Raw genomic sequence first — 27,859 nt, forward strand, 5'->3', positions numbered from 1 at the left:
ACGGGCCCTGCGCAGAGTGGCCACGGGCACCCGGGGGGAGAAGACGGAATGGGAGCTGGTGTTCGTGCCACGTGCCACTCTTGCTCAGACAAGGTGACGGCTTTCCGTGGGCCCCTCCCCGTGGTCACTGGGAGCCGCCCCCCAAGGACTATTACCTTTCCATAAAGCCGCGCCCACCGCGCGGAGAACACGTGCTTGCAGAGCCTCGAGGAGCCCCCGCAGCTCCGCCTGCCGGTGATGCCATCGATAACCTCCACGTCGGTGTTGCCCACCACCCAGTTCACGCTGAAGTGTGGGGACTTTCCAGGCTGGCGCGCCTCGGCATGGCTCACACCTGTCGGGGAGGGGGGGACCGGGAGACAGCTGGGTGTCAGTGCTCTGGGCCACTAGGTTCCTGCGGGAAAGGCGAGGGCCAAACGGTCTGGGTTTGCGCGGGTGTGGGGTGCCTTTTCTCATGGGACTCGTGGATTTTAACTCAGGAATTGTAAATGGTATCAGGCCCTGAGGTTTGTAGTTTGGTTGACGAGATTTAAAAAGCTAATGCAGGGGCATCTGGGGGACTCAGTGGCTTCAGTGTCTGCCTGTCGGATTCAGCTCAGGTCATGATCCCATGGTTTGTGAGATCGAGCCCCACGTTGGGTTTTGTGCTGACAGTGCAGAGCCTGGTTGCGATTCTCTCCCTCTGCCCCTGCCCCACTCTCTCTCAAATAAGTAAACTTAAAAAAAAAAAAAAAAAGCTAATGAAAATGACAGAGCCAAGAGTGTAGGATAGTTAATTAACCAAGCAAGGTGGTCCAGAAACAGCACCGGCTGCAGAACTTCCAAGACCCCGCACAAAACGAAAGCATGAGGCCCCGCGTTCAGTAGTTGTTAGGAATTTCAGGATGACGGCGGGTCTTTCTAGCTATGTTCCCCATGACTGCCCCGGAAGCAGTGCCCCAGGCGACACTGGCCTGTGTAGTGCGCCTCCGGGGTTGTCCACGGAGCCCTCCCTCCAGAGTTTCCCCGTATCAGGCTGTGAGCTGGTTTCAGTTGGGACACAGCCAACTGTGGATCAGGGAAGGGGGCACCGGTGACCCTCCTCAGGGGCAGCACCATCGGGCATCTGGCCTCTGCCTGGCCTATGTCCCGCCCACGGCGTGGAGTCTGCTAGTGGGAACGCGAGGGCTTTCCACCCAGCCATCCAAGGATTCTAGAATGTGCTGCCCCGCCCTCCGCCTGAGGGTTGCTCGTTCCCACCCTGCGTGACCTCAGGGGAGAAGCGTGAAGCACGAGGTAGGAAAGGCCCCACGGTGCCCCCGCTCTGTGCACAGCACCATGGGGAGCACAGCCTGCCACACTCAGCGGGATGGAGGAGGGGCCCCAACTCCCGCTGCTTCAGTTTACAGCCCCCCACCCCCTCCCATCGCTCCCACAGCCGCTGCCCCTCCTCGGGACACCTTCCAGAGCCTGCCCCTCTGGTGTGCCTGTCCTCTCCTCCACGACCACACCACCTGCTCCTTCCCCTGAACACCCTGGGCGGAAGGGTGGGGGCCAAGTTAGTGACCTGTGCCGTGGGGGTCCCAGAGCTGAGAAGCCCTGGCGTTGGGAAGCAGTCTGGCCCCTGAGGGCCTGCAGCAGACATCCTGGGAGGGGGCGCCCCCTGCACCCCACGCCCTGTTGGAGCCGCACAGCTACAGACCCGGGCCCTCCCGCTGCGCCCAGTCTCACGCACCGTCCAGGGGCCGCCCGCCCTCAGCACACACCGGTCTGCATTTGCACCTGCTGCTGCAGCAGCCTGAGTCCACAGCAGAGTCACCCGGTGACCTTCTCCTGGTCACGGATGGGCAGTGCCAGGCGCCCGGGCTAATTCCATCCATGTCCGCTTGTTCCCTTTCCTTGAAGCGATTCCCTGTGGCAGCTGCCCACACTGAGAGCTGGGCAGGGGGACAATCTGGCACATTGGCAGCGAGGCGGCCCCTTGGGCAGAGGGAGGCAGTGGCCAAGGTCAGGAGTGACCAGACACAAAGAGAGGCCAGCCTGCTCCAGAGCCTGCTGTCTGTTCCTCCACCCCGGGATGGGGGGCGGGGACACCCACAACAGTCAGGACTGAGCGCCGAGGCCCAGGGCTCCGGCATCGTCACCCGGGTCTCCTCACCGCTCTGGACTTGGGGGAAAGTCTCCAAGTCCCAGATGGATGTTGCCATCAGACCTCCCTGCTCCCTCCGTGTCCTCTCTGCTGTGGGAAGTGCCCACTTTGCTGCTGGCTCTCAGCTCACAGACACCTGCTTGGAGAGCAGCCCCGGCAGGGAGGCCACACGCTGGCCACTGGCCTCACCAGGGGCCGCCCTGTCTGCCAGCTGCACACACAGACGTGCACAGAGAGAAGGGGCTGGCAGTGGGCAGGAGTCTGACTGCAGACAGGCAGCTCCCACCTCCCCACCAGCCCTTGAGCCCCTTCTTTGCAGGCGGGGCCCAGGTCGTTGGTGTGTGCTGAGGCACAGAAGGGCCACACACAAAAATCGTCGATTTCCAACTGTAATAGCCCCACTAATGACTACTTGCAACGAAATGAAATTTTAGGTCCAGTGATGACGTTCTACATCACCGAGCCTCTGTTCCCAGACGTGGGAAATGTGGGCTGAGATCTTCGTTGACTCAGGAGTCAGAAACAGCTCCAGTCCTGCCTTTGCTCCTAATTTGCTCTTCCACACCTGCTATGTTCCCTGCCACCCACCCTGTTCCCTTCCACCCGCCCTCTGTTCCCTTCCACCTGCTCTGTGCCCTTCCACCCGCCCTCTGTGCCCTTCCACCCGCCCTCCGTTCCCTTCCACCCACCCTCTGTGCCCTTCCACCCGCCCTCCGTTCCCTTCCACCCTCGCTCTGTGCCCTTCCACCCTCCCTCTGTGCCCTTCCACCCTCCCTCTGTGCCCTTCCACCCGCCCTCTGTGCCCTTCCACCCGCCCTCTGTGCCCTTCCGCCTGCTCTGTGCCCTTTCACCCACCCTCCGTGCCCTTTCACCCTCCCTCCGTGCCCTTCCACCCTCCCTCTGTGCCCTTCCACCCGCCCTCTGTTCCCTTCCACCCACCCTCCGTTCCCTTCCACCCTCCCTCCGTGCCCTTCCACCCTCCCTCTGTGCCCTTCCACCCGCCCTCTGTGCCCTTCCACCTGCCCTCTGTGCCCTTCCACCTGCTCTGTGCCCTTTCACCCATCCTCTGTGCCCCCCCACCCTCCCTCTGTTCCCTTCCACCCGTCCTCTGTGCCCTTCCACCTGCCCTCTGTTCTCTTCCACCCGCCCTCTGTTCCCTTCCACCTGCTCTGTGCTCTTCCACCCACCCTCTGTGCCCTTCCACCTGCCCTCTATTCTCTTCCACCCGCCCTCTGTTCCCTTCCACCTGCTCTGTGCTCTTCCACCCACCCTCTGTGCCCTTCCACCTGCCCTCTGTTCTCTTCCACCCGCCCTCCGTGCCCTTCCACCTGCTCTGTGCCCTTTCACCCACCCTCCGTGCCCTTTCACCCTCCCTCCGTGCCCTTCCACCCTCCCTCTGTGCCCTTCCACCCGCCCTCTGTGCCCTTCCACCCACCCTCCGTTCCCTTCCACCCTCCCTCCGTGCCCTTCCACCCTCCCTCTGTGCCCTTCCACCCGTCCTCTGTGCCCTTCCACCTGCCCTCTGTTCTCTTCCACCCACCCTCTGTTCCCTTCCACCTGCTCTGTGCCCTTCCACCCACCCTCTGTGCCCTTCCACCTGCCCTCTGTTCCCTGAACCTGAGCAGGCTCCCGCCGGCTTGTTGGCCAGGCTTTTGTTAACTCGTGGCAGCCAGGGGGAGCTGCGATCACCTGTCTCCTAAGGAGCGTCGTGCGCATCTGAGTGAGCTCATTCATCACGTGCCGGCTTCATAATTTTCCAGCAGCTTCCCAGGAGCCACGCGGGGACTGGGGCCAGAGAAGGGGCTCGTCCAGCGTCCTCTCCAGGCCGAGGACGGCGTGCTTCTGCGAGCGCTGGAGCCGGGCAGAGATGTGACCACATGGTGTGGTTAGAGGAAGACACACTGCTCAGGCCCAGAAAGGAGACTCTGGTCTGCATTTTATTTTTCCTCCCATTGGCTGGAAGTGATCATTCCTCCGGAAGCAGTCGTCAAATGACTGAAGGTAAAAATCAAGTCTCAAGTTCAAGTTCAAGTGCACAATGTATTTACAGTCATGGGCATCACCGCCTACTGCTGGCTTTTGTTATCATGCTTGAGATGACAACTCATTGGCACATCGTCCAGATCCAGTCACTTAGAACGTATAGCATAACCTTCTCTCCCCAAATCCACAGCTTGAACTGCCTCCTGGCGGCTCATCAGAGCTCTCCATCCAGAGGAAGGTCCCGGTCGACATGGGCCCCTGTCCCAGTTAGGGTTTAGGGAAGAGCTTTACATTCTGAGCAGTGAAAGCACGAGCCTGTACCTGCTGTGCTCCAGGAGAAGGTCCTCTCAAACAGTAACACGTGGAGAACCCAGCACTGTGTACAGATGACCTCTGTCCAAGGTCACAGGGTCTCTCTGCAAGCACATACATGGACTCTTCGTATTTTTCAGCCCGGACTACCTGCGCTAGTCTGCAAACCTGCACCTTCACATCCAGAAACAAAAATAATTCAAAATAAAACTGACCAGCGTGGATCCTGGGGGACTTCTGCCTTGACTGTGTGGTAACATAGGAACAATGTTGCATTTTTCACTGTGGTTTCCGCTCCGGAGATTTTATAGGTCAACACTGCAGCACTGTGTTAGTCCCCTGGCCGCTATGATCACCTGCCAGCAAGTGTGGTGGCTGGAAGACGACAGCAATGTATCCCTGCATCGTCCTGGAGGCTGGCAGGTGTGACTAGGCAGGGTACCCCTGCGTTACCCTGGAGGCGAAAGCCCAAGACAGGCTGAGAGAAGAGGTGTCCCTGAAAGCTGGTCGCCAGGTGGGTGAGGACCAGGTCCGATGCCTTCTTCTTTAGTGAAATCTGTAGTAATTATTCCCAGCCATCTTGGAAAGAACCTCATCTTCCCAAACTCTTTCTCCATCAGCACGGACATGCACGGCCTCTGTTGGCTTGTCTTTGTGCCATACCATATGCAGGCCATTCATCTTTTATGAAATGTCCTAGACGAGTATTTTACTTCAAAGCGGAGACTGGTGAGACCAAGCAGGTCTCCACCAGCCTGTGACACAGATACTCTGCCGTGGTGGCAAATACACAGAGGGTCTCCATGGAGATCGTCTGACGTTTCATTCAGTGCCCACAGTCGTGTGAATAGGCTGAACTTGAAGACCTCGTTCAGTGTCATGTCTGTCACTTACCAGCAGTGTGGCCTTTTGATGGGTTAGTTAGCCTGCTAACCACCACCATGCATTACCGCTACGGTCAGGACAGCGGTTACCATGGCCACTGCTGTAGTTACTGGAGTCACCACCACCATTAGTGCTGCCCCATCACCACTATGACCGCCATCATTGAGAGCAGTGGGGGCGAATCCTCCATCATCTGTGGAAATGGCTTATCTAGCTATGAAAAGATGCCTCATTTGGAGAAAACCCTTATACACCTTTTTAAGAAGCAGTACGTAAGAGAGAGCGCAGCATGTCTTTAGATAGGCAGTGGGCCTAATGTATTTAAAATCTGATTCCGTTTCTCCAGATTAAGTTTACACGAGACACTGAGGAATGTGACATTGACAGGAAGTGAGGCCTATCTGTGTCTCAGGGCACCACTGCGTCCAGTCTTGTGACATGGCTGATACAGCAGAGTCCACTGGCAGGCCCTGTTGTGTTACACACTGCTGGCTGCCCACGTGCCATCCCTTGCACGTGCACATAGACACACTTGTCACACACGCACACCACACTTCTAAGGGAAGCGGAGCTAGGGGTATTTAATGCCGACCTATAGATTTGGAGTAACTAATAAGGCTGTATTAATGTCCTTTTATTCATTTTCATTAGCACGAACACCATTATAATTGACAGTAATTTTACAGCTACTGTCTTGTCCTAATAGAGCACGTTTCCGGGCGAGTGTGGGGAATGTGCTAGAGTGTGCAGGACTGCTGCAAGATGCTTGTCCAGTTCGTGGGTTCCTGCCAGCCCGAGGGGACACACAGGTAAGACCCGGGCTGCTGCGGCCTCCCTTGCCTCCTCTCCTCTGACCAGTTGGTGAGGTTGAGAGTGTGTGTGCACACTGCTTGAAGGTATGCCGTTGCTGGGGAGTTCTACTGGAAGGTTCCGGGGTCACCTGCTTGGGGAGCTGGAACCTTTTCTTATAGTGAGAGTTTTCCCCACAGATTTTCAGGGACTCCCGTCCTGGAGTCAATAGGAATGTGACCTTGTCTGTGCACATAGTGACTGTGGTTTGTGGTCTGCATAGTTTTAAAATGCATGGGCCCACAGGACCCTCTGAAAGGTGTGAAATTTCCTCTGTGGCAGGAAAAAATTTGAATATTTCACTTTATAACCTGATAATGACATGGTTCCTGGTACTGGTAAGGATTGTCATTGCTTTAGAGGACATGGGACAAGGGGACTTTGGCAGAATATGGTCATTTTTTTCCTTCATATTATGCATCTTTCACTGCTATGGTATCCAAAATAAGACAAGTTTTATACTGGTAAAAATGCAGATTATTTTCATCACTTTTTATTTGACTTTATCTATTGAGGACCATTTTCCTTATGCCCCAATAACACACTTAATGTCTCCTGCAGCACAAGTCTGCTGCAGCTGATAGAGCTCTGTCTGTCTGTCCACAGTGGTGTCTTGTTCTCATTTTTAAAGAATGCTTTTATTGGGTCTAGGATTGTAGGTTGAGATTCATTTTCTATCAGCATTTTAAAGATACTGTTTTATTGTTTTTTTTATCTTCCCAGAACCAGCTACTAGTCTTAGTTCCCCTGTATTATTCTTTTATTTTCTGACTGCTTTTAAAGATTTTATGTATGTATGTATGTATGTATGTATGTATGTATGTATGTATGTATTTATAAGCCGTTTTACTGCTGAGCGGAGAACTTAAGAAGATCCTTCTTGGGCCATAATATGCATCTTAGGTCTGTAGTTTGATGCTCTTCAACTGTCCTGGAGAGTTTCTTGCCTTAGTTATTGCCTCTTTAAAGGTTATGTCTTAGGTACGTCAGACTTCCTCACTCCGTCTCTGACCTGGCTTGTATTTTCCCACTGGGATGGTTACTTGCATGTGTCAGGTTGGCTGGTCTATGGTGCCCAGTTGCTTCGTCAAACACCAGGCAGATGTTGCCGTGAGAGACTTTTAGGTGTAACTGATGTTTGAATCAGTAGATGTGGAGTAAAGCGATGACTGTCCCCTATGAAGGTGGGTCTCATATAATGAGCTGACAACCCTAGAAGCAAGGAGTGTGGTTCCTTGAAGAGGAAGGAGTTCTGCCTCCAGACTATCCTTGGACACAGCTACAATGTCATCTCCTGCTGGAATTTCCAGGCTGCTGGCCTGCCCTGCAGAGATCAGACTTGCCAGTCCCTGCATTCGTGCGAGCCAGTCCCTTAAAATAAATCCCTCTTTTCTAGTAGGAAAATGAACATACTGTTTCCTATTGGTTCTGCTCTCTGGAGAACCCTACCTAATGCACCTTCTTTCTGTTTCTCTGCTGCATTCAGGATCTTTGTCAGGGGAATGTTCCAATTTACTAATTCTCTCCTCAGCTGTGTTTAACTTGCTATTCAACCTATCCACTGTTACACAAATTGTTTTATTTTCTTTACTTCTGAAATTCCTATTCAGTTCTTTTTTTTTTCTTTTTTTGGCTTCTATCTCCCCCCTGCATTTTCCTTCTTATTTTTTTTAAGATTAAAAAAATGTTTATTCATTAAAAAAATTTTTTTTAATCTTTATTCTTTTATTTATTTATTTATTTATTTATTTATTTATTTATTTATTTATTTTTGGGACAGAGAGAGACACAGCATGAGCGGGGGAGGGGCAGAGAGAGAGGGAGACACAGAATCGGAAACAGGCTCCAGGCTCCGAGCCATCAGCCCAGAGCCTGACGCGGGGCTCGAACTCACGGACTCACGGACCGCAAGATCGTGACCTGGCTGAAGTCGGACGCTTAACCGACTGCGCCACCCAGGCGCCCCTAATCTTTATTCTTGAGAGAGAGAGAGAGAGAGAGAGAAGGAGAGGGGCAGAGAGAGAGGGAGACAGAATCTGAAGCAGGCTCCAGGCTTTGAGCTGTCAGCACAGAGCCTGATGTGGGGCTCGATCCCACACACTGTTAGATCATGACCTGAGCCGAAGTCAGACGCTCAACTGACTGAGCCACCCAGGCACCCCTCCTTGTTTTTCACATCTCTTTTTCGCTGGTGAGTCTGCATCCGAGAACAGTGATCTCTGCAGCTGTGACTCCTTCCCCACTCTTGTGCCTGCTGGCTTTTGTTAAAGTGGTCTTGTCTCCTCCCATGCCTGGTTAGTTTTTGCTCTGTGCCCGTGTTGTATTTCCATATTTTTTGTAGCATTATTTTGATCCAGCTCTTAAAGGGGTTCCCTCAGTGTGAATTTGGGAATGGAGACAGTTTCACACTGCTCTGGGAACCCCTCAAGGGCCTGCTTACCTGGGTTCAGACTTGGTCCTGATTTAATCCACAGAAGCCTGGCCTCTGTCCTGAACCCCTTGGAGACTCTCCTCCTGCTTCTGGCCCCCAGGCTCTTCCCTGGCAGCCCCTCCCCACATTATCTCTCTTCCTGCAGGATTTTGCTCCAAAGTCACCCCCAGTGAGGTTTGTCCTCACCCTCTGGTTAATTTAAGGTCAAAACTCACTTTTAATCCTTTCTTTGCTTTATTTTTCTGCAAAGCATTTTCATTTTGTCCCCCCTGGAATGTAATCTCCCTGGGGCATGGGTTTTTGACCGTTTCATTCACTGCTGCATTCCCAGGGTGTAACTAACTGTCCGTGGTATGTCTAGGCAATCAATACATATTTGTTGAATGATTAAGTAAGTATGGATTATGTTGACCAACTTCTTGATGTTTGCATAAATGAAATGTATTGACAATGGAAGTATTTGCCTTAAATGGTAAAAATTTCAAGAGCAATGGAATTAAGGTTGGTGTTCAAATACTTTGGTGAACGAATTCCTTAAAATCATGGGGGAAATTAAATGTAACTTGACTAATATACAAGTATTTTTGGAAAAACTCCTCAGAAAACTAAAACAAGGTTTTTCTATAATTGTAAATTTATCATAAGCTATGTGCCATCTGATTTGCAGGGGGAGATCAGTGCTAATCTATGGAAATGTCTTATTAAATATTTGTTGAATCTAACATTTCAATCTTTAGGCAAAAATATTAGGATTGCCTTTAGATTATTCTAGCAAGATTTATAATAATCTTTTTCTACCAAAGATTCCTTCAAGGGCTCAGGAGATAAATTTCTACTTCTAACAACCCCAAGACAAAGCAGCTGCTCAGATACACTTTTAAGCTCATGTGTTTTATCCTAAACATTTATGAAAAATTTGTAGGTTTTTCCATAATAAACCAGTGTTTATTTTAGTATAAAAATAATACCGCGAATTCGTTACCATCTGCATAAAAGACAATGTTTGCTCCTACCCCACTGGGTTGTTTTGCAAGACACTATTAATGACCATTAACTTCAGAAATTTCTCCTGAATTAAAGAGGCGCAGCTCTCCCCGTCAGATTCTACAGCTTGAGTGACAATACTTTGGAGACTGGAACTCACAAAAGCATGGCTGTGCATGGCGACAGACCTCCTCCTCCATCCCACCCACTACTGCTCCCTAAAGAGAGGTGTCTGGAGTGCAACCAGCAGGTGGTGTTGGGCAGGATTTACAGACTGTGTTGGTAGACATTTCAACACATTCAGCTCCTTGAGAAACATGGAGTCTGAAAAGGCTCTGACATGCCAGCTAGCCATTTTCACGCTTCTGGGAAGATGTGCACTGGGAAGGGAGACAACCGATGTCTGCTTATCACGATCCTGTGATTTCCATCACGTGCACAAGAACCAGGGGTCCGAAAGAACTCGCGGTTCTGACATCCAATTCCCTGCGTCCATCTCTTGGATATCATTTTCGTTGCCAAGACCTTGCCATGGGCTGTAAAACTAATTGTAAGTTTTATCTTCAGTGTGGACTACGAAGGCTCATTGTTGAAAACCAGATCCATTAAATATGCTGTTAAGAGGAATACAGAACCTGTGCATTCCACCCATATTTTCCGCCTTGGCTGGGATTCTTTTTCTTGATGAAGAAAAATAAACTTACCTTTGAGGTTGGAAGCTCAGACACACCATACCCCCGGTCTGGAAGAACAGGCTTCAAAGTCACTTTGTATGTCACTTTATGTTTTCCTAAAAAGATGAGTATTCAGAGCACAGATTTTTATTGATTGTCATCATCACCATTTTTTCACCATATCGAATATGCTGAGAAACGGGAAAGGCAAGCTCCTTTATGGTGGCTGCTCCCACCTGGTGATGTGACTCTTGCCGAAGGGTTCAGGCTGCTCGGCAGCCGAGGTGTGGACGTCCACATTGTGGTGTTTTGCCCGTAGGTATAGGCTGGTCTGTGCAGAATGTTTCAAGATCTCTTTGGAGGACATTAGTATACCCTATAACCGTGTCAATAGGGCATCTTTTCAGCTCGGCTGCTTCTTATTAACCCAGAACTGATTGAGCCCTAGCTAAACGCAGGACTCCTGCACTAATATGTGGGCTTCATCTTCTCAGGCAATTTTGCAAACTGACCTTGAGGGAATCTTCAAGCAGATTTCATGTGCTTGTTTGAGTGTGTTTCATTATCATCCTTATATAAGATCTCTCTCTTTCTCTTCTGTTGCAAAAAATCCTGATGATTTCCTTTCAAAAGTTGGATGATTGGTTTTTAAATATCCATCAGAGCAATGCAGTCACTGCAGTTAAAAGCATGTAGGTGAGAAACCATGGCGTGGGCTTCTTTGCATCTCGGCAATAATAAAAACTGTATTTTATTTTTTTTAATGTTCATTTATTTTTGAGAGAGAGAGAGACGGAGTGCAAGTGCATGAGTGGGGGAAGGGCAGAGACAGAGGGAGGTGGAGCATCCGAAGCAGGTTCCCTGCTATCAGCACAGAGCCTGATGTGGGGCTGGAACCCACAAACCGTGAGATCGTGACCTGAGCCGAAGTCGGACGCGTAACTGACTGAACCATGCAGGTACCCCAAACAGTATTTTAAATAGGCATCTAAGTATAGACTGAAGTGTCTAGTCACTGTCCTGGTTGTAAATAGGGGTGACTACCCCTCTGGATGGCGGGGTGGGGGTTCACGTAGGTCTCAGGCGCTTTGCCACTTGATGATTTCAGATGTTCTGAATTTCTCTAATTACATTTTTAAAAAAATTCACTTGTGTCACATTTATAATTCACAATTCCTGTTTTCATCTATGTGTACATGTTCCAAGTTGAACTTAGGATTTTTAAAAAGCATTGCCAGAAGAATGGATGCTGGCAGTATTGTGTGGTACCCAAAGGATGAATGAAAAGCAGCCACTGGTGGAGGCTGGTAAGGATTTGCTTTCTGTATTCCTTGTGCTCATGGGGCTTAAGTAACTTCCTCACTGGGAGATGAACGTAGAGGACAGAGGCCACCCGAGGAGTTGGAAGCCTGGGAAAAGATGGCATGTGACACCCGTGCGGACAGATCAGAGTTGTCTCAGAGTTACTTAGGAACTAAGAACCTCACTGTGGTTTGTGGCGCCCCCGAGATGGGAATTTTGGACTTGAGCACCAAACCAGTAGTTCTAGATCTCCTGGGGTCCGCTCTGGAGCTGTGTTGGCAGTTCAACTGTAAGAAGTAAATATTCTTTGCCATTTTGAGGAAAAAAAAGAAGGAAAAATAAAAGAAAGAGGTTGATACTGAACTACACCTGAACCTACTAACTTTAAAATAATAAATGTGGGGCACCTGAGTGGCTCAGTCAGTTAAGTGTCCCACTCTTGATTTCAGCTCAGGTTTGATCTCATGGTTCTTGAGTTTGAGCCCCGTGTTGGGCTCTGCACTGACAGTGCGGAGCCTGCTTGGGATTCTCTCTCTCCCTCTCTCTCTCTCTCTCTCTGCCCCTCCCCATACCCCCCTCTCAAAATACATAAACTTAAAAAAAAATAAATGTAATTTCATAAACTTTGACGCTGGGCGAGCTGGCAGTGAGCCTCCAGGGCTGTGCGAGCCCTGGGCTGGTTTGCCGCTCCCATTTTGCATTATTAATTTTTATGGGATTAAAAATATAGGCATCAGTTAAATGGTGCGGGCCACGGGATGCAGTGTGGAAAGATGAAAGAGCTTAGCTCTGTAGTCAAGCTGAGTTCGCATCCTTGCCCCATGTCAATGGATGGAGCATCGCAGCAAGTGACTGAATTTCTAGGAGCCTCTTCCCACACCTGTGACATGGAGACGGTTGGTGTGATGAGGCGTCGTGTACCGTGTTTGTTGAGAAGGACGAGTGGCCGAGTGTCCTTCCCTCGTGTTGGCGGTGTGGCCGCTCCCAGAAAGAGACTCGACTGCTGTGTCCTCACCGCTCTGTGCAGACCGGGCCCCTCAGGCGCTCGCCCCCCAGCAAGACCGCCCACAGGCCCGTCAACGCCCGGAATCGGTTCTGGTTCGAGTCAAGGGCCCTGCAGTATTGGGCACAGGGTTTCGAGTGAGGATGGTGCTGAGGAAACCCTGCCTTGCTGATCGTGTTACCTTGGCCCCTGGGACAGTGGTGAAGAATGGACCCCCGCCACAAAGGAGCGGCCCTGGGGACCAGCAGAGAAAGGTGACACCCTAAAAGATGGTGACTGTCCTGCGTTCCTGGACAGACTCTGTGACCCCGTTTCAGATGAAGTGTGCAGACCTTCAGGCCTTGCTGAAGTGTGCAGACTTTTGCATGGAAGGCTCCCTCCCTGGACACATGGAGCCCCCGGACTCTAACATGGTCACAGGGATTTGAGGACAGGGGACACAAGTTTTGGATCCAGGCTGATTTCAGACCTACTGCCTGAGGGCCACACCTCCTCCCTCAGCAACAGAGAGGTGGTTCTTGGCTCAGGGTCTGGGGTCCTAAGAACGGGATCTCACGTGTAATGCAGTGGGGACCTGACTGGTCACGCCAGCCCAGCCCCAGGCTCTTCCTGGAGTAGCAGGTGTGAGGTGCTGCCTGTGGTTGGTGGTCGGTGTGCAGAATGAACAAACGTGGAGGTATCTTTTCTTAAATCCGTGCCAAGTGTCATAAAACGCTGCTCATGAACCGTGCCTGCTCCCACTCCCACCCCATGGGGCACTATTATCACCCTGATAATGTCATTTAGAGAAAGTTCAGAATCCTGGGAGTGAATCTCCGGCCCAGCTCTGAGCCGCAGCACTGAACACCTCTAATTTTCCTGTTTCTCTCCCAGGTGATCTAGTCTAAGACTTAAGCTGGCGTTTCACCGCGTGGGCACCGCAGACCCCCAGTTACAGTGGTCAGGTGGTGCGCTGCGTCCTGGTCTGTGCCCCCCTCCGAACGCTGCCCACTCCTGCCCGCGGGATGCACCGTGACCCTCTTGTTTTGTTTCGGATCTTTGTAACTTTGCTCGCTAAATCTTAAATAGCCGTTGGCCAAAATGGGTACAGTGTGCCCGAGTAAGGACCCATGGGGCGGGCCGATGGGAAGGCATTGGTGCGCGTCTCCGGGGAGGGTTTTCTTACCGCTGAGGAGGGGCCGGTTGTGCCGGTAAGAGGTCGGCAGCTGGCCAATGTCCTCGGTCCGGTGGCTCATCACCCGGGAGAGATGGCCGGTGTGGTGCAGACTCCCCACGATGATGCTGTGCAGGTACACGGGCTCGATGAAGTGGCAGAGCAGCGCACCCTGCAGTCCCAGCACATTCCACCTGGAAGGAAAGGGCGTCAGCGCGGTGCCCCCGAAGGTGGGTACCCTCTGTGCCCCCAGAGCAGCCCCCCTTTCCTCCTCCCCTCCCCATAGGGCACTGGCTGTGAGAGCCCCCCCTCCCCGCCAGCCCTCCACCTGGGGCCGCTGTGCGAACCCCCTCCCCTCCTGCCCTCCGCCCCGGGCTGTGGGGGCTGTGACCCCCCATCAAGCAGGCCAAAGGACAAGCTCCTTGGCACACGGACCGGGAGCAGCCCCAGCTTGGGCGACTGATGGTTCTGAGCCCCTCGATGCCGTGCAGGGGTCTGATGGGGGGGCTCTGCATTTTAATGAACGCGGCTTCCTTTTCTGGAAAATGAGTTGTTAGATGGATCGGAAGCTACATATTCTCTCAGGGACTTGAAATTAGGTTAAAAAAAAAAAAAAAAAAGACAGTGTCCCCAAAGTAAATCTGAATTTTTCTTTACGTGAGCAGGGAAATATCAGAAGGGAGTTTATTTATTTCAGTTTGGGGAAAAATGCTTTCTCCTCCTTTTGTCCTCAGCAGTCAGAATGACCTGTTGTGTGGAAATTAAATGACATTAATAAATGGCCCTGTTTTGCTCTCAGGAAGATTGTGGTTTTAGAAGCCCAGAGCAGACATGAAGGACAAGGCCGCTCTCCTGTGACATAAATATAGCCCCGGGCAGGTGTTTTTGCTTCTGTAAGCAAAGATGACAGCAGCATTTTAAGACTTTTCCCCCTAAACTTGGGTGGTACAAGGTTACATGTATCTGTTTGAGGCAACGGTTTGTGGTTTCCACTGTAAATAACGTGTTTCGAACCCAACCCACCCTCCGTCGGAGGCTGACATTATGCAGCTAATTTCTTACATCATTGTTCTTTTCATTAATTAACATTTCTCCGCTGTTAGAGCAATTACCGTGGTGCCTCCACGCTGTACATTTCTTTTCATGATTAATAAGGAGTCATTATATTTCCCTTTCCTGAAGCAGTCAATTAACACAGAATTCTTTCCATTAATTACCGCATGTTTAAAACCAGCATGCCCTACCTGGAGAGCAATCTGCTCCGAGAACCTGTGACACCAATCGCTTTAAAAAGTTCTCTTTAAATTTTATTCCGAAAACACAAGCAATTTAGCTGGCGATATTAATTTGCCTCAGAAGCATCACAGTGAATGAGAGACATGTTTTAATCTCATGCAAGAAAAGGCAGCCATCTGGCGGGCGGGAACCGAGAGAGCGAGTCTCCTGCTCTCCCCGCAAACGCGGGTCATTAAAGTAATGTGTTCATCTACATAAAACTCAAATGGAATATAAAAGGTAATATTTATATACAAACAATTTAGTCCTACAATTTAAACAGTCATTGGTTTTATGAAACATTTACTTTAGTCTATCAGATTTGCATAACTTCACTTAAAAAATAATTGTGGTCATTTCTGTAAGTCACATCATTTCTTTTAGAAAGGCCTGAAACTGCTGTCCTTTGGAGATATCTGTGTATCTATGTATCTATATATGTGTCTATCATCCATCTATTATCTACCTATCAATCTATCCATCTATCAACGTATCCATCATCTATTATCTTCGTATCTATCACCTATCATCTGTTTAGCTAGCTAGCTATTATCTAATTTTAAAAAGTACATGTGGCAAAGTTCTGAAGGAGCACACATTTCTGAAGGCCGCACGTGTACTTCTCACTACTTTGTAGGAGTCCCTTCACTTGATGATGTTGCCTCTGCCCAGGCTTCTGTTCCCACCTGACTGTACAAGCGGGCACACCAGCTGGGGCCCTGGGGAGGCTGCCTTTCCCTCACTTTTCACTGATGAATTACAGAATTTCCACAAAATCCCGGAGAGGAGGTACATGAACTTTCCATGGAAGGAACACTGATGTTTTTGAGGGATTGGGTTCCTTCCCTTAAATCTGAGACTGTATTTCTGGGCAGGGCCAAGGACACACCAGAAAGTGAGGACAAATTCAACAGAGGCACTTCATTTGGGATTTCAAATACCTCCTTCCCAGATTTGAAGGTACGCCAAGAAACAGAGAGACAGCACATGTAGTGAGTAATCCCTTTCACTCTGGAGGTGTGCAATATTTGTGGTTTAAGTGTATGCTTTACTCCTGACCCACGTGTAGGCTCTCCTGCTTTGGGAGACGCTCTTGCAGCAAGGGTCATAGACGTAGTAAATCGCAGTTACGAGGCCAGGTCGCCATTGATGGGATGGCAAAGCACTCCGGGACGCAGGTGGCTGAAGTGGTGTCTGTTATCTCTCTGACCGCTAGTGAAGTTTGAACATTCCTTATGAATTAAAAGCAGGTAAATGGACATTTCCCCCATTGATAACAAAGTGCTTGCTTGAAATAAGCCAAGTCTTGAACAAGAAAATTAGTACTTCCGGAAGAGACAGCGCTATCCTGTGGGCCATCCAAGTATTGGTGCTGAACAGACTTCTGGAACATATTCAAGTGGTTCTGAGTCTGTGGGATCGTCAAAAAAAACCCAAATACCTTCTATATCTGGTTCCCTCTCAATAACCTTTATAATAAAGAGAAAATCAGCCTTCTTCTTATCTGGCTATAGGAGTTTAAACTCATTCAGCTAACCTGATCAATAATACCAAATGTCTTCCTGAACATAAACTGGGGAATTTTCAGTGTCCAGGATCGAATGAATATACCTCTCCTTTTGTTCAAACAGCTGATATTTCTGCAATGTTGACAGAGAAAAAAAATCCCTTGTATGGTTTTCAGTATAGATAATCCCTCAATAAATATCTTTTTGTCTGTTTGTCAATCACGGAATACGGAAATACCAGAGATAAGTGGAGGCAGCGCCTTGGGAAAAGCTGCATTTCTTTCACCAGGAGATGCCGTCTCCATGTTCAGTTCAAGTTGTGGCTTCTAAGGACCAGTGGAAACAGTCGCAGGGGTGAGCCCTCTGAGCCCTGGCTCAGGTGGTCACCGCTGGTGTGCGCCTGGCACATGAGACAGGATGGTGATGACTGTTACATACTGTGGACAGTTGGGGTCCTTGCCTACTGTTTTTGCCACTTTGATGTGGCCCTGTGGGGAGATGTAACTCTGTAAAATTACAGTGAGGTCCGTGGTACCGTCTTCAAGTACCATCAGAGACATACACTTACTTGGCATAAAAATAGGCACACAGATCAATGGAACAGGATAGAGAGCCCAGAAATAAACCCATGCTTATACAGTCAATTCATTTACAACAAAGGGTCTAAGAATACACAACGGAGCAAGAACAGTCTCTAATAAATGTGCTGGAAACACTGGAGAGCTACATGCAGAAGAATGAAACCAGACCACTTCCTGACACCATACCCCCAAATCAACTCAAAATGGATTCAAGACCATCTCCTTATGGATCCCGGCCCAGGAGTCCATGAAGGGGAACCCGGTCTCAGCCCACAGTCTGGCCGAGCTCCTAGCGGATCGTCAACACCAGCTGGCCAGCCATGTGAGCGTGCCATCTAAAGGGGGCCCTCTGGCCCCAGGGAGCTGCCCTGGCTGACCCCATGGAGCCCAAATGAGACATCCTCTTGAGCCCCCGTCCCCCACATTGAAGGTCTGCACACAGAACAAATGACTCGTTTGAGGCCACTAGGTTTGGGGGTGGTTGTTACAGACAGTGGACAAGCCTTGTGCAATCCACTGCATTTTCCCAGGTGACCTTGTTCCCAGTAACCCCTCAGGAAGTCTGGTTATGTCATGGCGACCAGGGTAGCCCAGACAGTGCAGGACCGTGTGCAGTGGATGTGGGCTCTGACTGCAGACGTAGGGGACACAGGTGCCCTGGAGGTCAGGTTGGGGTCAGGACGATGTGCCGCTTCTGTGTGTTTTCAGCTGGAAGAAATTCTGCTTCACATGGTTTCTTGTTTCTGTGCTCTGAAACCTACCTGGGAAGTGTCCTCCCTCTCGACATGACATTTCTGGCTCCATCTGCCCCTGACAGACTGGTACACTGTGAACGCTTTCACCAGACAGACAGCAGCTCTGTGACTAGGTCGTTCCATTCTTGGTCCTGACAAGTCCTGCATATGGGGGGCAACGGTCTCTAGGGTGTGTGGGGTTTCTAGTGCCAAACGTGGGCTCTGTGCTGGGGCTCTGGCTGACTCTCAGAGCTGGACTCCATGACCCCCCTTACAGGGGCTGCATTTGGCCCCTTGGCTCCTGGGGGACAAACGTCACATGTTACTTACTCTAGGGAATATCTTTTGTTTCTTTTGTGAAGATGGAAACCGTAAGGTGAAGAAGCTTCCAACACTGTGTGTGCCACACAGGCTCTTTCTGCACAGACCTGTGCTCAAGGCTGTTGCTTCTCAAGTCCCTGGGCCCAGTGTCCTTCTCTCAGCCCCATCACCAGGACCCCCAGCACGTCCAGCCAACATCTGTACTATTCATGAGATGTCTGTGGTCTGGCCTGTACTGCCACATTGTCAACATGCTCTTGGTATTGTCTCCTGTGGGCCAGCCAGGTCTCTAGCTTGTTTTGCAGAAACCGAGTTCCTCAGCCCTTTTCAGCATCCTGGGGTGGATGGCTGTGGATGGTGGATTGATACTCACATGTGTGCCTGCCTTAGCTGTTGTTGCAAAAGCAGTGGAGGCAGCAGACACACAGTGTCCCTGACTGTTGCTCCCACTTCTCTGTTGGATCCATACTATTGAATTTATCACTAGAGATTAGGTAAGACTGGTGCAGAAGCTATAGTAAGGTTATCACACAATCTCTGGTACAGGAGGTGCAAGAGGATTGTTAAACCAGGCTGCAAGCATTCTGGGGTTGGGTATCTAGGAAGCACCTGTTTTACAAGGACCTGTATTCCGAGACTGGAAAATGACCAACACCTCCAGTTGATTTCTGCAGAGCTGGTGAGGCTGGTGAGACTTCAACAAGACGAACGCCATAGATGGGAGGTGGGGGTGGAGCACAGCCATAGATGGGGGGCTGGGGCGGGAAGGGGGGGTGCTGGGATGGGGAGGCAGGGGGACGCAGCCATAGATGGGGGGCTGGGGTGGGGAGGTGGGGAGGGTGGCATGGCACACAGAGAAAGCATTCTTCACGTCTGGAATCTAAGTTTAGAAGTCAGACAGTGCCTCACTCCCCAGAGAACAGCTATAATTTTTTACAGTTCATTTTTATGGAGAAAGTTTTAATCTGTTCATTTAAAGACACATTGTGATCAATAATCAAGCTCAGGTACTTAAAATTAGAAACCATATCTAAAGGAACATTAGTTCCAGAAGATTTAGATTTTTATGTGCCGCTAACTTTGGATTCTCAGAGGCAAAGGCAAAAAGCATGGCTTTGGTTTGCCTATCCTTCTGGGAGGTGGGCGTTTGCCTGTCAGCGAGGCTGTAGATGGCGGACGAGCAGACCCTGCATTCAGGACAGTGCACCATGGCAGTGGCATTGGTGCCGTCTGTCTCTCCCGTCTCGCGGACGTGCAGTGTTTGCTGTTCGATCTTTTTGAAGGGAAGTTGCACTGCTCTTTGCTGTGCTGCTACGCAACGTCAACTTGTGGTTTTGAAGGTCAGCTTTCATTGACCCAGTGAAACAACTCATTTCCCGCAGTTACACCCAGGCTTTACCATGGCGATCTTGAAGGGTGCATTTTGGGAATTGACTTTACTATGACTTTCTCTGGTTCCATAATTTCCAAGGAGCAAATGAGTTGGTCTGAGTGAGTAATGCCTCTTACCTGGTTGTTCTGGTCTTCTGGGGCCCTGTGGCACACACCACAAACCGGGGGGTTTCTTACAGTCCCAGAGGCCAGAACACTGAAGTCAAGGTGTGGGCAGGGCTGTGCAGCCTCCAGAGGCTCTGAGAGAGTCTGTGCCAGGCCTTTCTTGGATCTTCTGCTGGCTTCTGGTCATCCTTGGTGTTCTCAGCTCGTGGACATATCACTCCAGCCTCTGTGTCCACCCCCACATGGAATTTTCCTCTGTGTGCCCTCTCCTTGTCCCCAGCTCCCTTTGCCTGTCTCTTATGAGGATCTAGAACCAGCCTGAATAACCCAGGGTAAGTTCCTCCTCTCATGCTTGCCTGAGTCCCATCCTGTAAGGGCACATTCACAGGTTCCGGGTGTGAGGACACCTGAGTCCCATCCTGTAAGGGCACATTTGCAGATTCTGGGTGTGAGGGCATGGAATATCTTTTTGGAGGCTACCATCCAGCCCAGTGCACCTGCCGTGGCCCACCCGGAGGTCCCAGCCTGTCTCATTTATGAGAACCTTCTGTTTCCCCTCTGCCATGGTGGGGTCTATGACCCACGGAGGGGAGTATATCTGAATACATACTTGGAGATTTGGGAAAAAACTTTTGTGTGCAGACATTAGGGGAAACATTCTTCCCAGTAGCAGTCAGGTGGGAGCATCCCAGATGACCAGCGACGGGAGCATGCTGATGGATGGATTGCTCTGAGACAGACTGCAGGGCGCCATGAGCACAGGGTGGATAAGGGATGGCCAGCCATCTGCCGCAGCCAGGCCTGCACACGGGATAAGGGATGGCTGTCTGTCCACCTGTGCACAGCAGGAACTGTGAGCAGAGGCAGGAGGCTCTGGGTAACAGAGCAGAAGCTTGCGGCTGTCTTCTGGGTCTGCTGGGGTATCACCAGTGGTTTCTTCTCTGCTTTCCACCTTGTTCTCCTATCTCTTCATTGGGTTTGACTTTGTCATGGAGGGGAAGCCTCTCCACGTGGTTGGGCTTGCTCTGAGCTCTTCCTCGGCAGTAGGGGGTGTGACTGCTTGGTCTTGATTCTGCTCAGTTGCCCCCATCTGGGGGCCGCCTCCAGCCGGGAACTTTGTGGTTTGGTTTGGTTTTCCATGCAAAGCCAGGTCATCCACATGGGATTGACACCCCCCCCCCCCCCCCCCGCCCCCGGTCTGGAGCACTGGGACCACTTTTATCGTCAAGATAGCATTTATGCCATTTCTACAGAATCTACAAAGAAGAAATTATTTCATTTTCAAAAGACTTTGATGACCCAAGAATTTTCCTAGTGATTCTGATGACTTTGTTCCCAGCAAAAGAAACCACCTTTCGTTTTGTGCATGTTCAATGTCAAAATTATGTTTTAAGGGAAAAAAATTAGTCTGTATCTCCATATCTCAAGGTTCTGGGGTGTCTTTTCCCATCAAAAGGGCAGCAATACTCTGATTTGCAGTGTCTTTTGGGCTTGGGTAGGGGTCCATCAGGTGCCTCCCACCACTGCGCAGGATACCCCAGGCCTTACTTCCAGAAGGAGCTGAGCATGAGCTCCATCACGCAAGGGACCCACCTGTGTCCAGAATGAAGCCTTCAGGAGAGGAGATGTGGTTAGCTGTGTTAACTCGGGCACACACGCTTCTCAGGTCTCGGGTCCCCTGCCTTTGGACAGGAGTTTAATGGAATGACATCACCATACCAGCAGCTGCCCTGTTTCACCTTGGACGGTTGCTTGAGCACTGGACTTACTGAGAGAAACCGTATGAGGTTTCCATCTGTAGCTGTGGCCTTTGTCCACTCTCTCTGCATCCTGGGCCCAGAGCCTTGCCAGCTGCTCAGCTTGTGTGGTTTCACTCTACAGGCGTGGCTGGGTGCCGCCCCTCCACTGTCCCAGGCCACAGAAGCCCTGCCCTCCTGGCTGTGACACCCCTGCCCCTGAGATGCAGGAAACCTCGCTGGGCACAGGCCACCTGGCTCCTGGCCAGGCGCTGGCCACCCTCCCATGTTCTCCCCTCTGCAGCGCAGGGCAATCGACAGGGAGGGGACCCCAGCCTGCACATCTAGTGGTAGGAAGTCTGTGCTTCTGAGCCCATCGTCCCCTCACAGGGCTGGACTCGGTTCATTGCTGCTGGACAGTCTCGGTGAGCCAGCAGCACCGTCCACAGCCCCTTTCTGTCTCGAGATGGCTACATGAGCATTACATCCGTGGGCACCTGCCACACTCTGTGTGTTCCACAACCCCGGCGGGGGGCCCAGGGGTGCACATGATTTCTACTCACTCCCTTATATGTAGCGTCTGCTGGGGGGACGAGGCATAAAACAGGCCACTTCCATGAGACAAGACTCTTCCCAGGTGAAAAATGGTCCTTTGAGGCCAACAAGTACTGATGTATAACCAGCGTTGTTCTTGCTGCTCAGAGGCGGGTGGGAGATCTCTAGGTGACATAGGCGGGGTTCTGCCTGTCACTGAGCCTCAGATCCTTCGGGGGTGGTGGTGGTGGTGTTTCAGGTCGATGGGGGACCAGGCCGAGTGAGCCCTGAATCGTCTTGAAGGGTAGAAAAGTTGCCTGTGGACAGAGGGATGTACATAGGAGCTCCCATCTCTGAGGAGGGCTGAGCCCCTCTTGTAATGGGCAGAATTAGTTATGTGATTTCCAGAGAATCCTAGAGGGCTTGTGGAAGAGAGTCATATTGCTGGCCTTGGGGGGATTGACCTTCTCTGTAGTGAGGCTCTTGTCCTCGTGGGGAACAGGGGCACTCGGTCATCTTGCTCGCCCAGGATGTGGCTGCTGCTGCAGGGCTGTGGCAGGTTGAGGTGGGGGGTGGTCTTCAGGCAAGGCCAGAGGACACAAAAGACCAACTGGAAGCCGTAGAGAATACACAGGCAGTGTGAGCACTTATCCAATGGCTGGAATCCAGGAAATGTGTTCACAATATCTTATGGCTCATTTTAAACCACTGTAAAAATTTCAAGCTTTCTATAACATGTTGTGCTGTAAATCCGTGTTTACACTCTTACCGCTGACGCTGTAAAATGACGTCAATTGTTAGTCACGAAATCGTACTCAGGGTATGTATGGTGCTTTAATTTACATTGCTTACATGGCATTGATCCAGAAGTGACCCCTGTGTATTGGTTTTGATCTCTGGGAGGAGAGAACTAATGTTGCTGTGCTGGTTGTTTAGGTCTTTAGACATAGGCGGCTCCCTGTTCATTACACACGGATATCAAGGGATTTGCAAATCTGTCTGGTGGATGCACTTTCTCTACCTTAATTAAAAATACAATTTTATTCATTTATTTTTATCTAAATACAGAAAAGTCACATGTGATAGGTGGTTAAGTCAGCCGACTATTTCTGTTTCATGGCTGCTCGACTACAACTCCACCTGCGATTGGAGAAACTTCTGAACTACTGTGTGGACACAGCTTGTGGGTCCAAGCAGCTTTGGGGTCACACCCTTGGGATGACAGTCAGCAGTTAGACTTACTTGTCTGTGACCCTTCCTGACAGTCTCTGGGCAGCACAAATAACCGTTAGTGTTGGCAGCCGGTGGGCAGTGTGAGGGGTCAGCGGAGGCTGGAGCCCTGCATTTGACAGGCCGTCTGGGCCATTGGAAGGAAGCAGGCCCTTAGCTTCTGGTTCCCATTGGGCCCCCCGAGCCACACTTTTCACGTTGGACGTTGTGGCTGCTCTGGGCATAGACAGGTCACGTTGGTGCAGTATTTCCCGACCGCCAATGGGAGGCACCTGTTTGTGCCGCGTGAAGGCACAGAACTTCAGGGTTTGGCGCCTCATCAGATGGAGGGGTGGCTGGAAAGTCCGAGACGGCTCTGTCTTTCCTGCTGTTCTCCCGCAGCAACAGCCAGGAGCTTCCGCGTGTTCACTGATGACTGTCCTCGGCAGCCCCTGCTGGCCCGGTCGTCTGCTCCCGGTCTGTCTGCCTCACAACATCCCACACACAGGCTCTGGGGTTCAGACGCCAGGACTGCCTCCGTCACCCTTTATCCTATACCTGTCCACTTCTCTGTTTCTCTTGCAAGTGTGAATGTGATGTAGTGCTCAAGGGGTGGGTGGACCAGGGTAGGGAGAGCAGGCAGCCCCATGGGACCCATTAGTGACATGAGGGACGGGAGGGTGGTGCCCTTGTCAGCCTCCGTGGGGACGACCTCGCCCACGTGGTGCAGACTGAAGCCAGATGCCTCCGGCTGGGGCTGATTGTGGACGGTTCTCCCAGGATGCCTGCGTTAGGAAGGCAGTGTGTCCGCGCTGGCGGGGGGTTTGTTTGCTTGGTGAGAAGGATGAGCTGTGTGATAACAGCGCAGCCAGGGTCAGGCCAGCAGATGTGGGAATGAATGAGAGGGAGACGGGGCTAGGGAAGCAGAGGGAGGATGAGAGGGGGCACCAGGGAGGCAGGCTCTGGCCCCCAGAGGAGTGATGAGGGGCAGCATTGGGACTGGGGTCCCAGACGGGATGGGACAGGCCTGTGTCTCCCGCCTGCACACATGCGCCTGTTTAGATTCCTGTCCTGATGTGTTCACGTCCTCCCAAGTGAGAGGACACACGTGTCATTTCTAGTGTCCATAACTTGGTAAGGTCCTGCATGACTCTGATGTCACTGGTGTGCTGCTAACAGCTGGCTCTCCAGAAAAGAAAAGGCACTGATTTGTAACCTTTGCCAATTTCCATGGTGTAAGTACCATCCCTGTGGCCAATTTCATGGGGCTGGTGTGAGGCCAGTGAGCACAGATTTGGGACAAGGTGTGCAGGAGCTGACATTTTGTGGACCTCCGATATACAGACACAATGGGTGTGGAAAGGGAACAAATAACAGTAAATAATTTGGAGCCTGTGAGTTTTGAGTGTTTCCTGCCTTTATTTTTGATATAACTTATTTAGCTGTGAGTCGCTGTTATCTGACTCATATTAACAGCTAAGTCTGACAGTCGGTGTTCAAAGTTGCCTGAAAACCATCAGCTCATCAGCCACGTTGGCCCTGGAGGCCCTGGAGGCCCTGCCCAGCGTGTGATGTGTTGCGCTTACAGATTTGAGAGCCAGGTGGGTCCTCCCCCAGCCACAGGCTCCTGAAAGGCGGACGTGACTTGCACATCTCCGAACTCATACCCACACTCTCCATGCAGAACCTCAAATGTGCCAGGATGGCAGCATCAGCTCTCCGAGTTGGAACACTTTCTCTGTGTTTCTGTAGGAAGAGTCCTTATCTGGAACGTTACTGAAGCCCTAGGCGTGATTTCGTTTCTGTACAGGACAGAAAACAGACGCACATGTACATCACCGGGTGGTCCCTTTGTGAAGCCTCTGCACAAGTCACGTGTGTTGCAGACGCTTGTGGTCTTGAGTCACATGCCAATGTGTGCTCCCATTCAAACCCTGCTGTGTGCGCCGACATAACTCACACATTGGTGCTGACACCCTCGACTTGTGTGCGGGGCCATGCAGACACTGCTGCACCACAGCGCATGATCTTCCTTCATCATCGCCGCCATCCTTGGCCCAGTGTGCAGGGGCACCAGCAAGTACTGTCTAGCAAGAGCCACACCTGCACCTCACTGTGGAGAGATGGGCCCTGAGCTTGGCCCTTCCACGCAGAAGCAAGCAGTTCCTGCGTTTTTGGTGGGGGCGGCAGAGACAGACACGGAGACACAGACACAGGGGGAGGCAGAGAGGAAGAGAAAATGGGGCTGGGGGGCAGTAGGAAGGTGGGTGAGGGCTTGGAGAGATGAATGAGTGAGGGGAGGGCTCTGTGTGCCCCTCAGTGGCCCTGCTACTAGATGTAGGGACCTGAGCTCAGTGCATGGAGAGGGACTGCCTGCGGGGCTGGGGTCCACCTGGCTGTGTCCATTAGTTCCTGGCTCAGCTCAGGGAGAGACAGCTGACCTTCCAGGCTGCCCAGAGCTGTGATGGTCAGTGTCTCCACACGTGTACCCAGGGTACCATGTGAACCCCTTGCGGGGATGCAAGTGGGCTTTTGTTTTTCCAGATGTTATTAAAAAAAGTGGAGCCTGGCTTTGGAGCAGGTGCATTGCCGTGGACACACCTGTGAACAACGGCCCTGCTGTGCGTTCTGTATCCCGGGTTTGATTTGCTGTCGGTTGACGTTTAAGGTCCCAAAGACCATGAAATCACACTTCTGCAGTGTTAATTCACTTCATTCTTCCAGGGAGTCAGAGAGTTAATTTAGAAGCCCAATGTGATCTTCAGGCACCCAGAAGATTTCCGTTGAGTGAAAATTGCCCCTTTTTTCCTGCTTCTTGAATAGATGAGATTATTACAAAGGAGGAATACATTTTCTTCTGGAAGATGAGCTGCTTGACGAGTCTGGGCTGTTCGTTTGATGCAGAAATCAGTGCTTTGATTTATTGTCATTAGGCTGTCCTGTCGCCTCTGCTGGCCCTGACAGTCACAGCCAGGGAGGTAGGTAAATGGCCCTACTTTTCCTGCAGCTATTTGGTAATTCCCCAGGAGAATTTGGCTTTGCCACTCAGCCTGAGAAGTCTGAGGAGGCAGGGGCGCCATGTGCAGGGCCTGCAGTGGCCTGGGGCAGGCCTGGGTCCCCGGCCCACAGACAGTGGCCTCCCCTCGCTCTGCCCTGTCCTTGCTCTTGCCTCACCCAACAGCTCCTCTCTTGGCCTCCCAGGAGACACACCGCATCTTCTGGTAAAGCAGGCGTCTGGCCAGTCAGCAAACACCTGCGGAGCAGTGGGCATGCCCAGCCCTGTGCTAGGTGTCATCTGATCGACCGATGGGCAGACAGTCCTGCCTCACTGGTGTCCACCTCCCGGGAACCATACCTGGGAGGGTGCACCTTCCCTGGTCCCTGTGGGGACACCCTGCCACCCTCATCTTGCCTCCAGGTCCCCCCATGGCGGTGGCACATTCTAGGTGTGGTCCTCCATTGCTTGCACCTGGTCTGGCTTCCCTTGGGCCTCCACATTACCCCCACCCCTTAACCTTGCTCTCCTGTCTCTGGTGAGTTCCAACCTGAGGGCTTTCCAGGCCAAGGACCTTGGGGACAGCAATGTGGCTGGGTGGGGTGGGGCTCGCTCCAAGACCCCATCTACATAGAACTCACTATTTTTACTTAGTTTACAGATTACAGATTAATGAGCATAACCAAGTGTCCAAGAGATGTTTTGATGCACTCTTAACAATAACCTCATTGTTACTGTCACCATCAGGGTGGCTCTGGAACAGTTTACGGCTGTCTTGGGGCAAACTCTTGCTGCAGTGTTCCCTCCCTGCCATCCCTGGGTGCTCTGGGATGGTTTCCAAACCCAAGTGACAGGAACGCTCCTCTGTGGGGATGGCATCTGGGAGCACAGGAAGAGGGTGGTGGGGTCGTGAGCAAGAGGGCTCTCCCTGAGGACAAGGTGCCTTTGAGGGGCACCTGCATGCCCTTTGTAAATCCCTCTTCCTCCTGCTGGCTCCCTGCCCAGAGCCTTCAAGGGGGGACTTTTGATGTTCCATCTAAAAAGAGACTCTCTCCTGGCACAGAGGGGGAACTCCCACCCAGCTGGCATCATGGGTGGACACGTTTTCTGGAAGGTCTGTCACACTTTAGGGAGATCTGATGGCAGGGTGCACATGCTGGAGGCAAGAAGGCCCAGCTTTCTGGAGAGCTGTGGGGTCTGTGAGGTGGGCTGGCTGCTTGGGTGGGGAGTGTCTCCCAGGGCTGTGCTCAGCAAAGGTGGGCCTGGAAAGCTCTGTCTGCTTCCCGATGGCTCCGTGAGCCAGCCTGGTGGAGCTGGACCACTGTGATGCTGCCCTGAGCCCATGTTTCTGTGAGCGTGCCTGCTGGCCGAAGCCTGCAGCAACCAGGCCCTCGCTTGGGCACACACATGCAGCTGAGAGTGTGGCCTGTGAGAGAGGCAGAGGGATAAGGCTTCCTGCTCCCCCAGGACACCTTCCCTGTTCCACCCTCACTCAGACCTCGCCAGGCCGCAGCCACCTGGGCGGAGGTGAGCAAGGGGGCCGTTACCTGGCGATCTTGTCTGTGCAGGACATGGTGACCAGTTGCTCACCCAGCAGGACGCCATCCCATGTCTGTACGGTGCTGGGGCCCCGGACGGGGACGGTCCCTTCCCCAGACTCGATCTTGGTGCGTAGATGTCCACGGAGCTTCCTGACGATGTGCTTACTGCTGTTGACTAGGAGGTAAGAGGCAGCTGTGAGAGGCTGGGACCCTGTTTGTGCAGA

At 51.6% G+C, this 27,859-nt stretch overlaps 1 protein-coding gene across 1 annotated transcript in view; it reads right to left on the reverse strand.

Annotated features, from left to right (window-relative positions):
- Positions 1 to 27,859, reverse strand: part of ADARB2 (adenosine deaminase RNA specific B2 (inactive)) — a 419,952-nt gene that overhangs the window by 5,659 nt on the left and 386,434 nt on the right. Inside the window, exons 7-9 of the mRNA XM_042944734.1 lie at positions 27,642 to 27,810; positions 13,717 to 13,898; positions 156 to 334 (exon numbers count right to left, since the gene is read on the reverse strand). Of these exons, the coding sequence (XP_042800668.1) occupies positions 156 to 334; positions 13,717 to 13,898; positions 27,642 to 27,810 (530 nt within the window). The remainder of the gene's footprint in view (positions 1 to 155; positions 335 to 13,716; positions 13,899 to 27,641; positions 27,811 to 27,859) is intronic.

This window comes from Panthera leo, chromosome B4, assembly GCF_018350215.1.
Source record: "Panthera leo isolate Ple1 chromosome B4, P.leo_Ple1_pat1.1, whole genome shotgun sequence".
Classification (NCBI taxonomy): Eukaryota; Metazoa; Chordata; class Mammalia; order Carnivora; family Felidae; genus Panthera; species Panthera leo.